Genomic DNA, 14,720 nt, shown 5'->3' on the forward strand with positions numbered 1-14,720 from the left:
TGATGTAAGGAATTCCTCTGCCAACACAGATCTGCAATTATCTTGAAACTTAGAGAGTTCCTGCAGCATTGATTAAGTGACTTTCCCAGGTTCATATATTTCAGAGGCAGGATTTAACCTAGGTCTTTTTGGTTCTGAGGGCAGCACTCTATTCACTGTCAGGCAGCTTATGGGCTCAACTTTTTTTTTTTAATAAAGAAGTCTGTATTCGATATTATACTTGATATTTTTTCATCATTCACAGTAACTCCTTGTTGTTTAATCATTCAGTTGTGTCTGTGTGACCAACTATATATGGGGTTTTCTTGGCAAAGACAGTGGAATGGTTTGTTATTTCCTCCTCCAGTTTTATGGTGGCAGGAGTTAAGCAACTTGCCCAGGATCATACAGCTAGTAAGTATCTGCAGTCAGATTAGTATTCTGATTTTTCTGAGTCCAGGCCCTAGTGCTCTGTCCACTGCCAGCACCACAGTGTAAAAAGCAGCCCAGGAAAATAAAAGCAATAAATTAAGAACAGTTAGCAAGGAGTTTCCCTGGTGTCTCAGGAGCTTCTTTGCCAAAGTCATAGTTGGACCACAAAATCATTTCACTTGGAAAAGTTAGAATTTTGGTTCACAGCAGTTGTGAATGTGTGGAGATTAACTTAAACCTGTCCATTTCCACTGATTTCTTTGCCTTTAGGGCAGCTAGGTGGTTCGGTGGATAGAATGACTGGCTTGAAGTCAAGAACACTCTTTCTAAATTCAAATCTTACCTCAGACAGTTACTAGCTGTGTTACCCTGGGCAAGTCACAACCCTGTTTGTCTCAGTTCTTCATCTGTAAAATGAGCTGGAGAAAGAAATGGCAAAGAAAACCCAAATGGGGTCACAGTCAGACATAAATGAAACGACTAACAATAACAAAACTTGGCCTTCAACAACACTATCATTGGGAAGAGTGGGCAAATACAAAACACACTATTAGACTAAAAGGTACATATTTAGGGCCAAGGCAATTCATGATTCATGACCTGGTCATTTTGCCACTAGATTGGTAGTTGATACCACATTACCACTTGGTATATTTATTTCCCTGAATTCTCTGGGCTTAGCCCTCATTGGAGAAACATAGCTCTCTCTACAAATTTCAGTTTCCTTCTCAGCTATAATCCTAGACTGAAAAGAAGCACTGCTGTTCTTAGAGAGAAGAGGAGCTTTTACCGTAGTACCAGTAGAAGTTAACCTTGGTTCTTGTTAAGGGTGTCATCTTTGAAATGCGTTACCTTCCAACCAGGTTGGAGAACAGGATCATCTGGCCAATTTAGCCTTTGGCCTAGTGTTTTCATTCCTGGTACAGGGTTGTATTCCTTTGGTATGAGTTCTCATTATAATTTACGATGACTATCCAATCTATTTTCTGAATATTTATCTCTGGAAGGCTAGGCCAAAAACCAGGTACAAATCATTTGGCTAAACAGTCAGGTTCAAGGTTCCCCAGGTTTTAAAAACTGTGAGTCTCCTCTTTCCCCCTCTCCCTTCTGGTCTAGAACTATTAATACCATTTCCTTTGGAAAGAGACAATCAATTGTTCTGCTCACTTAGATAAAGGCAAAGGCAAAGGTAACCTTGTCAAATAAACCAAATCCAAAAAGATCTTGAAAGGCAAGAATGTTGGGACAAATATAAAGATAAAATTTAGTATGGGTCTATGTAAAATCTTATACATTCCTTAAAAAATAATTTCACAAGTACAAAATGAGAAAGGTACAGTTAGTTAGCAGTTTGTATGAAAAATACTATAAACTCAGTATGAGTCAGTTTTGTGATATGACAACCAAAAATCCTAAAGTCATCTTGCACTGCACTAAAAGGGGCATAGCTTTACAGGAGTAAGAAGATGCTAACTCCCTTTATCTCTCTGTTGGTCAGACTATATCAGGAGTATTTTGCCTAGTTCTAGATGTCACATTTTAAGAAATTTAGCATTCAAGAGAAGGGTAACCAAATAGTGAAGTGAATCCAGGTCACACGAGGATTATATGAAAGAAATGGAGATGTTTATACTGGAGAATAGGACTTGAGTGGGGGGAAATGACATATGATAATTGTCTTCAGGCATGTGAAGGACATTCACATAGAAGAGCTATTGGCTTGTTCCATTGGGTCCCTCAGGGCAGAATTAACAGCACAGGGTAGAAGTTGCAATGAGGTAAATATAGTAAAGGCTTGATATCTGATACATTATCTCACAATTAAAGTTACTCAAAATTGTAATATTGTTGCCTCAAAAGGTAGCGGAGTCCCCTTGTTGTCTAGTTGACTTCCTGCTGGGTATGTGGCAATGGACATTCTTGTGAGAGTATGAGCTGGATGAGATTACAGCTAAAACCCCTTCCAACTGCACTATTGTGTGATTCTGCAAAATAAAAGTTGAAAATTCCTTACAAACATAATTTATAATAGTAAAAGATGGGAGTATTTCATGGAATTTATTTAAATATGCATTTTCTGTGTCATTTCACAGGCATATATAAAGATCTATCAAGGAGAAGAATTACCCCATCCTAAATCAATGTTGCAGGTAATTATCCAGTTGTTAGGTGTTGCAAACTTGTTTTAAGATGCTTTAAAGGTTATATTCATGACTGGAACTCACTGCTGCTTAATATTAGGGTCAGAAATAGCTTATAAAAATGTCTTGTAGAAAAAAATAAGTTTATTTTGCTGTAGATAAGTTTATCATATAGAACATATGATAAATATGAAATAAATTTTAAATCTTTGTATTTTGTACAAAGGCCACAGCTGAAGCTAACAATTTAGCAGCCGTTGCAACTGCCAAGGATACATATAACAAAAGAATGGAAGAGGTAAGAATAAAAATGCAATGCTTTGAACACATTTAGAATACAGCAAATAAGTATTTCTCTCAGCTATTCCTTCTTATCAATGGCCAATAAACATTTATTAAGCATCTATTATTAAACATCTACTAGGCACTGTGCATTGATAGAAAATGGAAGGCAACTCTATCCAACTTTTTATCCTGTTTCATTCAGTCATCCATCACTAGACCTCCAACCAAGCTACAGGAGAAAATAATCTTCCTTGAAAGAAAAAGCAAGGAGGAAACTGTGTGGAAACATGTGCATGGAATACGGGTAGATCTAACACTACTATTGGAAAAACAATTTTAAAATACCATTCCTTACTTATCCCATAATTATTTTTCACTATTTATCCTTTGTGGATGTCCACTATCACCCCTCTTATTCAATCTGGTACTAGAAATGTTAGAAGTAGCAATTAGAGAAGAAAAAGAAATCAAAGGAGTCAAGTTAAGCAAAGAAGAGACCAGGCTATCACTCTTTGTAGATGATATGATGATATACTTAGAGAATCCTAGAGAATCAAGTAAAAAACTACTTGAGACAATAAATAAATTTGCAAAGATGCAGGATATAAAATAAACCCACATAAATCTTAGGCATTCCTGTATATTTCTAATGAAATTCAACAGCAAGAGATAGAAAGAGAAAACCCATTTAAAGTTACTGTAGACATTATAAAATATTTGGGCATCTACCTGCCAAAACAAACTCAAGACCTATATGAACACAACTACAAAACACTTTTCACAGAAATAAAGTCAGATCTAACTAATTGGAAAGACATCAATCACTCATGGCTAGGTCGAGCTAATATAATAAAAATGACATTTTTACCTAAATTAAGTTCTATATTTAGTGCCATACCAATCAGTTTACCAAAAAACTACCTTATAGAACTAGAAAAAATAGTAACAAAAATCATTTGGAAGAACAAAAGGTCCAGAATATCAAGGGAATTAATGAAAAGAAATGCTAGGGAAGGTGGACTAGCTATACCAGAATTTAATCTGTACTATAAAGCAGCAGTCCTCAAAACTACTTGGTACTGGCTGAGGAATAGAGTAGTGGATCAATGGAATAGATTGGGTGCATGAGATTCAGCAGTCAATGACTATAGTAATCTACTGTTTGACAAACCCAAAGACCCCAGTTTTGGGGATAAGAACTCACTATTTGACAAAAACTGCTGGGGAAACTGGAATATAGTATGGCAGAAACTGGGCATAGACCATAATCTAACACCATATACCAAAATCAAGTCTAAATGGGTGCATGATCTAGGTATAAAGGCTGATACTGTAAGAAGTCTCAGAAAACAAGGAATAGTTTACCTGTGAGATTTGTGGAGAGGGGAAAACTTTATGACCAAATAAGAATTAGAGGGCATTACAAAATTCAATATGGATAATTTTGATTACATTAAATTGAAAAGCTTCTGTACAAGCAAAGCCAATGTAACCAGGATTAAGAGGGAAGTGGAAAATTGGGAAAGAATTTTTACAACCTATGTTACTGATAAAGGACTCATTTCTAAAATATACAAAGAATTGAGTCTAATCTATAAGAATACAAGTCATTCCCCAGTTGATAAATGGTCAAAGGATATGAACAGGCAGTGTACAGAGGAAGAAATTAAAGATATCGATAAGCATATGAAAAAATGCTCTAACTCACTATTGATTAGAGAAATGCCAATCAAAACAACTCTGAGGTACCACATCTCACCAGTCAGATTGGCTAAGATGACAAAACAGGAAAATGACAAATGCTGGAGAGGATGTGGACAAATTGGAACACTAATGCATTGATGGTAGAGTTGTGAACTGATTCAACCATTCTGGAAAGCAACCTGGAATTTTGCCCAAAGGCCTAAAATTTCATACCCTTTGACCCAGCAATACCACTTCTAGGGTTGTATCTCAAAGAGATCATAGAAGTGGGAAAAAGACCCATATGTACAAAAATATTTATAGCAGCTCTTTTTGTGGTTAGCAAAGAATTGGAAATTAAGGGGGTGCCCATCAATTGGGGAATGGCTGAACAAGTTGTGGTATATGCGTGTTATGGAATACTATTGTGCTATAAGAAACAAGGAGCAGATGGACTTCATATTTACCTGGAGAGGCCTATACGAACTGATGCTGAATGAGAAGAGTAGAGCCAGGAGGAATTTGTACACAATTACAGACCCAACGCATGTGTGATGACCAACTTTGGTAAACTGGTCTCTTCTCAGCAATCCAGAGTCATAAGTCAATCCCAAAAGACTCATGATGGAGAGAGATGTTTACATCCAGAGAAAGAACAGATTGAACCCAGAATGAAGCAAACTACCTGCCCTTTTTCATTTTCTTGTTTGGTTTCATTTCCTCTTTCCCATTCTTCATTCCATGTGTTACAATCCTTCTTTATAACCTGACTAATGCCTAATGTGAAAGTATTTGCAGATACTATACTTGATTGTATGCCACCATGGGAGGGGAGGGAGGAAGAGAGAGAAAATTTGAAATTCAAGGAATTGTGGTAATGAATCTTGTAAACTAAAAGTAAACAAATTAATAAAGACCAAAAACAACCTATTTATCCTTTGTGTATGACAGATAACATATTAGTTATGTGAGGGATAGAGAGTTTAAGGTCTCTTTATTTTCAGTGGTAAGACTTTTGGGTAAAATTGAAATATTTTGGAGCTTAGTTTTCCTCAGACTATCCTCCTTGTGAAAAATGAACACTATAAGTCAACTTCTACACAAGACAGTGGTTAATTGTAAATAGTTATATTGGTCGCTATACATGTTTCTGTCTTGGATTTTTTTTTTTTAATCCCAACCTTTTTCTATCTTTTGCAGATCTGTGGGGGTGATAAACCATTTCTAGCACCCACCGACCTACAGAATAAACACCTGGAACTCAAGGAGGAATCAATTAAGCTGTTCCGTGGGGTCAAAAAGATGGGTGGGGAGGAATTTAGCCGTCGTTACTTGCAACAACTGGAGAGTGAAATAGATGAGCTCTACATACAGTATATAAAACATAATGACAGCAAGAACATCTTCCATGCAGCACGCACTCCAGCCACACTGTTCGTGGTCATTTTTATCACTTATGTCATTGCTGGTGTGACTGGCTTCATTGGTTTGGACATCATAGCCAGCCTATGCAACATGATCATGGGACTGACCCTTATCACTCTCTGTACCTGGGCATACATCCGATATTCTGGGGAATACCGAGAACTGGGAGCAGTAATTGATCAGGTGGCTGCTGCCTTGTGGGACCAGGTAGGATCATTTAACGTATTATTGCTTAAAAATTAGTTTTCTCATTCTAATCCTATTTGCTTCCAAAAACATTTGATCATGCATTATGCTTTTACTTGTGCATATCCTTACAAGAGAGGCAATGAGTGTGGCATAGTAAATAGAGGGCCAGCCTTGGCATCAGGAAGACCTGAGTACAAGTCCTACCCCTGATTCATGGATGTCAGTTGCCTCAGACAACTCTTTAAGGCTACAAGTTACAAATGAGTAGTAGATGTGTATTAGTGGAGAAAGTTTCCTACTGTAAGTTTCCCACACGAATGCAATCATAGGTCTGGTTCAAATCTACAATAATGTGGGACAATTCAATTAGACAGATGGATCCACCTTGTAGACGAGGAAACTAAAGCATAGAGAAGTTGTCACACCACACTATGCTGGACTATACTATCTACCTGAGTCTTTGGTCAATTCATTACATGATGTTGCTCCCTACGGTTTTTTAGAATAACATCGACTCAGAATTTTAGAGGTAGAAGGACTTTAGCAATCAATATAATAAAACCTCATTTTATAATGCCTAGATAAGTTGCTATGTATCTTTGTTACAAAACCATAGTTACAGAACTATGACTAATACCTTAGCCTCCTGACTTCCTGATTAGTACTTTTAGAATCACAGTTGTATAGCTAAAAGAGACGGTAGAGGTTGGTTTGAGACCATAAACACCACATTCTAATACACTGAAATCAGTTTCATATTATTGTGTTATTGATCTTTTCTTTTGGGCCAGAGGTGGAAGAGGAGAGGGAGCAGGAGCTGTGATTTTATTAGGGTAAGGAGTAGGCAACAGTTCTATAACTCACAGGCTTGGAGAAATGGCTAGAGCACTGAAAGTTTAAGTGAATTGATAATGATAGTCAGTCAAAAGCAGGACTTGAATCCTTTTCTTCTTGACTCAGAGGTCAAATACTGATCCACTGTTCAAAACTGCAGCTCTATTTTTAAACGTTTAAGTTATTATTAACCATATAGTGATGCAAGCAACACTTTATAGTAAGAATTTTATATTCATGGTCTGTACTGTTAAATAGTACTCCAATTGACTGGTCATCTTATTGATGTAGCTATTTCCTCCAAAAATCCAGAGCACAGTCATCCTATGTATCTCTTATTCATGTTCAACCATTTTTGTTCAGAGGCCTTTCTTGAGTTCACTTGATACCCTGCAGATACTAGTAGAGTATGTGGATTGTCCATAATTTGACCAACTCATCTTTTTTTAATTATGGATTCCTTTAATAATATCCTTTACATTGCTTCTCCTTCACAATTTTTTATCATATGTGTGTCCAAGAAACATGTACTGAAAGACCAGCTCTATGAATTCTTTATCTAATTACATATCATAACCTGGACAATAGTTATTATTCATCCACATTTTTTTCCTTTGTGGATACCGATTCATTCATCCAATATGTATTTATTAAACACTATGCATATGAAAGGCACTGTCAGGTGCTGAAGATTTACAAACAAAAACAAATTAGTCCTTTCCTTAAAGGAGATTACATTTTTTTTTTTGAGAAAATAGGCTAAATTCTTTTGGGTTCTTCAGTGTTCTGGGATTTAACAAAATCAACATAATGTCATCTGCACATAGAAGAATCTGGAACACCTCAGCATCTACAGTGAATCATTCTTCCATTTGGATTTGACACAGTATATCCTCCTTGACAGTGTCAACACCTTTAGCAAGGATGCAGCTCTGAATTATTTCACACGAAGTCACAAAATTTTATAGCTAGAAGGGGCCTAAGAAGTCACCTAGTTCAACTCATTCCCAAATAATAACACCTACTATAATATACCCAACAAGTAGTTATCTGCTTAAAGACCTCCAATGACCCCTCATTAACTCCCTATCTTCTGAGGTAGCCTATTTCATTTTTGAACAGTGTAAGTTTTCTAATTATCAAGAAGTTGCCTCTATAACTTCCTCTCCTTGCTCCTGGTTTTTTAATCTGGGGTTAAAAAGAATAAGTCTAGCAACTCCATATGAAAGCTTTCAGATACTTGAAGATGGCTTTCATGTTTCCTCTGAGTGTTCTCTTCTCTAAATTAAACATACCCAGTTTTTTTCAACAACTCCTTACATGACATGGTGAAGGCACTTCATCTTGGATACCCTCTTTTGACATTCTTCAGCTTATTAATGTTCACATTAAATGACAGCTAGAACTGAACACAATACCTTATTTCTGTAAGTCTCTCAAAGTGGTTCACAACCACATTTCCTTTTTTTTAGCTGCTACACTATACTGATGATTCATAGAACTTACAGTAGACTAAATTCCACAGATACTTTTCAGGTAAACTACTGACTAACCATGCCTCTCCCATCTTGTATTGTGAAGATTTTTTGAACCCAAGTGTAGAACTTTACATTTATGCCTATTAAAATTCATCTTATTAAATTCTAACCATCAAGATTTTTTGGATTCTTCCTCTGTGATCTAGTATATTAGCTATCCTTCAAAGCTGGTGTCATCAGAAAACATGATGAGTATGCTATCTGTGTCTTTCTCTAAGCCACTTATAAAAAGTGTTTAAAAAAAAAACCCAGCAGCAACAACAAAGAGCCAGTCTATTGGAGGCATCTTGACAGCCTGGTAATAAACCTACTTTTTTAGTACAGTCATGCAGCCAGTTCTGAATCACAGTAGTGTCTACTTTGCTTTCATCTATCTTCTCCAAAAAATAGCATAAGATACTTTTTCAACTGTTTTGCTAAAATTAAGTAAAGTGTATCCATAGCATTCCCTATTAGTTTAGTAACTTATTAAGAAAAAGGAAATATGCTAACTCTGGCATAACATGTTCTTGATAAAGCCATGATGGCTCTTTTTAATTACTGCTTCCCTTTAAAGATGTTCAATAACTCTTTAGGGATCTATTTATTCTTTGATCCCATGATTCTTTGATCCTTTCTTACTATTCCTCAAATAGATCATTCCCTATCTCCTGATTCAGGGCATTTTTATTGCCTATCCCTCTTACAGGAAATGTAAATCCCTCCTCATCTCTACCTCCTACCGCCCTTCAAGTCCTTCAAGTCTCCTCTCCTCTCCTCTCTTCTCCTCTCCTCTCCCCACATGGGGTATCATGCCCTTATCTGAGGGTGCTCTGCCCAAAAGAAGGCAAATTTTGATGGCTGAAACCGACCTAGTTATCTTGGGGTTTACTGGATAGATTTCTTTCTTAAAGACCATACCTTAAGCCCAATTCACTCAGAGTCTCTTTGACTGGACAACAATAGGTCCCAGCCCAAGCACTACTCGGTGGTTACTTTTGCGCCCCCCCCCCCCCCCCCCCCCCCCCCCCCCCCCCACCACCGACTGAATAAATGTAAGCAGAAATTGTTTCTCTTTTGGCCAAGAAGCCTGAGGATCTTCCTCTCCTAGTCTGATTTTTTTTTAATTAAAGGGGCCAAGCTTAAAAAGACCAAGGTCTCCTGCTGCATCTTGGCCCATCTCCTGTCATCCTGATCTATATCTGGCCACTGAACCCAGATAGCTCTGGAGGAGAAAGTGAGCCTGGAGACTTTGGACAGCCCTCTCTCATTCAAATCCACTTTAATTGCAAATCATGTCATTTTCCTAATGTCATGGTTCTCTTTGAGAACCATGACAAACCACAAAAACCACACAACTCAGTTAAAACTCTTCTTTCCCAATCCCCCTTGTTTCTAGTATATTCCCTCTGTTGATTATTTCCAATTTATCCTGTATATATCTTGCTTGTACAATTATACACACACACACACACACACACACACACACACACACATATAGTTCTCTCCCACACCCCATTAGATTGTGAGCTCAATGGTTGTTGTATCCCCACTGCTTAGCCATTTCCTAGCACGAAGTGCTTATTAAATGCTTATTTGCTGACTCTGAGAGCCCTTCTAGCTCTTAACCTATGATCCTAAGATAGCTTTACATTTTCTGGAGTCTACAAGCCTTTAACCACTTGTTTCTTACTCCTAAATCATGTTTTTTCAACATAATTTTTACTTCCCCCTTTTATTCCTCTTCTTCGAAGTCACTGAGTGACTTGAAAATATTTGTTGATTTATTTTAGAATAACTGTATAGAATTCCTCTATTTCTTCAGCAAGTGTTGCTATGGAAATTGTCATTCTTTTTATAGTATTTTTATAAATGCTTATAAAGACAGCAACATGAAATTATATGTCTCATGAATTTGTTTCATGTTGTTCTTAGAACCACTATAAAACCAATTCCAGCAGCACTTTTTTTAAGCTAAGGAGAACCTGTGAGTCATCTTTCTATTTAGATTAGATAAAGCATTTATTAAGTATTTACTATGTGCCAAGCATTGTGAACAGAAGTACATGCAAGTAAGAAAGAAAGATAGTTTCTGTCCTCAAGTGGCTTATATTCTAAAAGGGGAAGATAACACAAAAGGGAACTGAAAATCTGTGTGTGAGAGGGGAGAGGGGAGGTTTTCAATGGGATGAGAGCCCCATGAGACAGAGCAGTAAAAGTCTGCAGAGTCAGAATATGAAAGGAGTTGGAAGTGAGCATGTCATGGTACCTCCAAAATAAGAGGGAAACTGGGGCAGAGGTGGGAAAGTAATGTACGTTGTCAGGAACTGAACCAGGTTAGAAGTGCCAGAGTTGCAAATTCCTGTTGTCTTCTGTTTTTATTTATAATGAGAATATGAAGATTGGTACTAAGTCAGTATATACTTCAGCAGTATATATACTTTTTGGTCACTGAATAAGTATCTCACATTTAGAGTATCTGGTACTAGAGTGAGTAAACATTAGGAATGGAAGACACAGGTTCTTATACACACACATTTTTACTTAAACAGCACAGCCTTTAAAAGTATACTTAGGTGTTTAAGAGAAAATCAGAAACTTATGCAATTTCTTCAAAAAATTTCACTTTTTCTATTTTGTTGGATTGGCTTTTTTTTAAGAGACATAGTATGTGAAAAATAAACATGAAACAACTGTTTCTTCCTTTTCGTTTTGCTGTAATTACCAAGTTTATATCCAGTAATTCCCATGTATTTGTTCTACAAATTTAACTGGATTAATTTCACACAAAAAGAAACAGGATTTTACAGATTGAAATAATTTTTCCAAATCAATAAACAAGTATGTCCCATAGATCACAATACAAACTCTATATAAGGAAAATGTCCTCAAGAAATCACCAAGTTGTAACCAAATTCATATATTTGAATGATTGGAGGATTTCACTATATGGTCAATAATGAATAAAAAAAATATTCTTAAAGACTAAAAGGAAAATAAATAATGCAAATTCCTGAAAAAGTAGCCCATCTAAAAAACAAAATGATAATCATTTTGTATCTATTGGTGAGGATAAACTAAAAAGGTAAAAGTTGATAAGAATTAATAATCGTTACCTTAATTGTACCAGAAAAATAAGTTCAAAATGATTTATCAAAAGATGCCAGATTGGAGCAGCTAGGTGGTGCAATGAGTAAAGCACCAGCCCCGGAATCAGGAGGACCTGTGTTTGGTTCTGGCCTCAGACACTTAACACACACACATGCAAAAAAAAAAAAAAAAGCTAGCCCTGTAACCTTGGGCAAGTTACTTAACCCCAATTGCCCTACAAAAGGCAAAAAGAAAAAAATCTCCTTAAAAGGGGTAGCCAGGTGGTGCAGTGAGTAAGAGCGCCGGCCCCAGGTTCGGGAGACCTGGGATCAGTTCTGGCCTCAGATACTTGGCACCCACACAAAAAATAACTGGCCATATAACCTTAAGCAAGTTATTTAACTCCAATTGCTTTAAAAAAAAAATACATGCCAGATGAACACTAATTTCTCAAACTCAATAACTTAGACTATGGAAACATATATTAAAAAACTAAAGCTCTATTTAGATGTTCTGGCAATAAATGGATACTAAATAATATAATCCTCCCACAGAATCAGGAAAAGTCAGGTTGTGTTACAGTAGCTAAAGATTTACACAGTAGTTAAAAACCTATGAAAAACTTACAAACTGGATTTTAGCTAAGTTTGAAAATGCATTGGAAACACTGCTGCATATGTACAAAGTTATCACCTAACTGTGCTATGCTACCATTTGCTATTTTAGGACTGTATATACACCGCCATTGCAAAGCATTTTATTTCCAAACACAGAGATATGAGAGGGCTTAAACACTATAACTTGACAAAGTTACACAAGAAATCACATGAGTCCAATGAAGTTTTCAACTCTTTGTACTTAGGTCACTCTCTTAAAATGTCATTAATAAAGTTTGTTCATTTAACCTGTTTTGTTATTCTAGATATTTTTTCACTTGTTTACTCAGACAATCAGAGTAAGTTAAATGACACTGGAGTTGAGAATGTTTTCAGGAAAATAAATACACTCAATGCGTCTGCAATTTAACTGGATATCACTGAATAACTGATTCACATCTGGACAAAATTTTACATCAAGTTATAATAGATTTAGAAATAATTAAGAAAGATTTTATATTTCAAGATTTTATTAGGAACTTAGTAATTTGCAATACCTTTGAGAGAATGTAGATACCATAAAGCAGCAATAACTCTAACCTCCTTTTTTTTGCATGTAACCCCAAAGTTCCTAGATTCTACAATCTATAGGTTATGCATTATTGAATTCTTCAAATTATGCTGATAAATTATGAAAGCAATATGGCAAAATTTGGATTTTTTTGCTTTTCCAAAAGCTAACAATAAAGTATAGATATCAGTTATAAATGAAGCAGAATGTATACAAAGATACTATTTTTTTTTCCCTTTTCAACTGCCTTTACCACAGGGAAGCACAAATGAGGTAAGTAAATTTTTCTATTAAAAGCTTCTTTTTATTAAATACACATAATAGTATTTTCTCTTTAACTACATAGTTACTAAAGTACACCTTGGGAAAAAAATGCTTTGACATTTTTTAAAAGACAGTATTCCCCTCCTGAATGTAGAATAAGTAGTCGTTTAAGAGTTTGTTTTGTCCAACACTTAATTTCATTTTATATGGCTTTTACATCATATTTGACTTATCCTTTAAATTATTTTTGAGCAGAAACCTAGCCTGAAAATCAAGTTCCCTATAGTTTATAATATTTCTGTGGACATCTGTTTTGTTTTTCAGTGCTTAACATTTTCGGAATTGTTAAGCTTTTCTGGTACACTGTCTTCTATACTGCAAAGCAAACTGAGCATAATTATGAACCCTGATGCTTAACTAATATTGCAGGAAAAAAATAACCTAAAAGGAGACAGAATATAAATCATTTGTAATTTTTATAATAGTTGAGTTAAAGAATACCCTTATAAACACATTCTATAGCATTTTTAGCATTCTTCAGCTCTGATCTATATAAATATAATTTTATCTTTCTACATATGAAGGAGTCACCCTTCTGAGGAGATAATTTGAATTTCAATTTTGGACTTAATTGTTAACCTAGAGAAAGGTGGACTTCTCTATGCTCATTCCTTTTAGAAAGTCATGTTGGTTCATAATTACATTGGCTTAGAGGTTCATTGTTCTCATCTTAGTTTGAATTATTCCATGTTTGAACTGTTTGTGCCTTAGTTAGCACTGATACTAACTCTAATTTAATATCTATAATACACCAATAAAGAAGTCTTAATGTAGGCAAATCCATTCAATAAGCACTTATTAAATTCCTGCTCTTTGGGGCACTGGACAAAGACAAAAAAACAAGGAATATCTAAAAGAGCTTATATTCTCTTGAAGGCAAAAAGCATATAGAAAAGTAAGTAAATACAAAATGTATACAAAGTAAAGAGAAAAATAATTTCATGAGGAATGTGAAAGACTAGGAGGATCAATAAAGTCTTCTTTGTGAATAGTCATTAGCAGTGATCCCTGAATAAAATTAGTTATTCCAAGAGGCAGAGGGAAGTTAAAGTATATATCTAGTTATTTTCAGATTGTATCTTCTCTATTGGAATTTTTATCCCCAGAGCCTCATAGGTGATAAGCACATAGAAAGTATTTAATAAATGCTTGCTAACTGATTAAATGAAAACAACAGCAAAAGACATCAAAATTCAGATTAAATAAGAGGATCAATTTGCTAAATACATCATCTAAGAAAAGAATACTATAAGAACACAATATTCAACATATTTTCTGATGTCACCACAGCATTGTTTTACTCAAAGAATATTGTTAAAGCAAAGGAGATGATGATGGAGTTTTTTAAAAGCATCAATTTTAAAAGGGGGAGAGGAGACACAAGGATAACAAAATGATCTCTGCTGATGATTCACTGCAAATTTATAGGATGTAACTTCAAATGGGCCTTCACTAATTCCATTCCTTTTACACATCCCTAATTAATTTAATTAATTCATTATCTCACTCATTCCAGTAGCTTTTCCAAACATATTCAACCCCTTCTCAAATTTCCCAAAGATCCTCCATCTCCAATCCTTTTAGTTGAGAACTTGACACATTTCTTTTTAAAAAATTGAGACTTCATTCCCTCTTCTTGCCTCAATCTCATGTC

General features: G+C 35.5%; 1 protein-coding gene across 3 annotated transcripts in view; it reads left to right on the top strand.

Annotated features, from left to right (window-relative positions):
- Nucleotides 1-14,720, top strand: part of ATL1 (atlastin GTPase 1) — a 107,406-nt gene that overhangs the window by 75,112 nt on the left and 17,574 nt on the right. For 2 of the 3 annotated variants that reach the window (XM_069091942.1, XM_069091941.1), the window contains 4 exons: nt 2,505-2,561; nt 2,779-2,850; nt 5,721-6,152; nt 13,001-13,015. In XM_069091942.1, the coding sequence (XP_068948043.1) occupies nt 2,505-2,561; nt 2,779-2,850; nt 5,721-6,152; nt 13,001-13,015 (576 nt within the window). The remainder of the gene's footprint in view (nt 1-2,504; nt 2,562-2,778; nt 2,851-5,720; nt 6,153-13,000; nt 13,016-14,720) is intronic. The other variant, XM_069091940.1, reaches the window with a different exon arrangement.

This window comes from Petaurus breviceps, unplaced genomic scaffold (genome assembly GCF_028583685.1).
Source record: "Petaurus breviceps papuanus isolate PSGF00001 unplaced genomic scaffold, PetGlider_PUasm1.0 189, whole genome shotgun sequence".
NCBI lineage: Eukaryota > Metazoa > Chordata > Mammalia > Diprotodontia > Petauridae > Petaurus > Petaurus breviceps.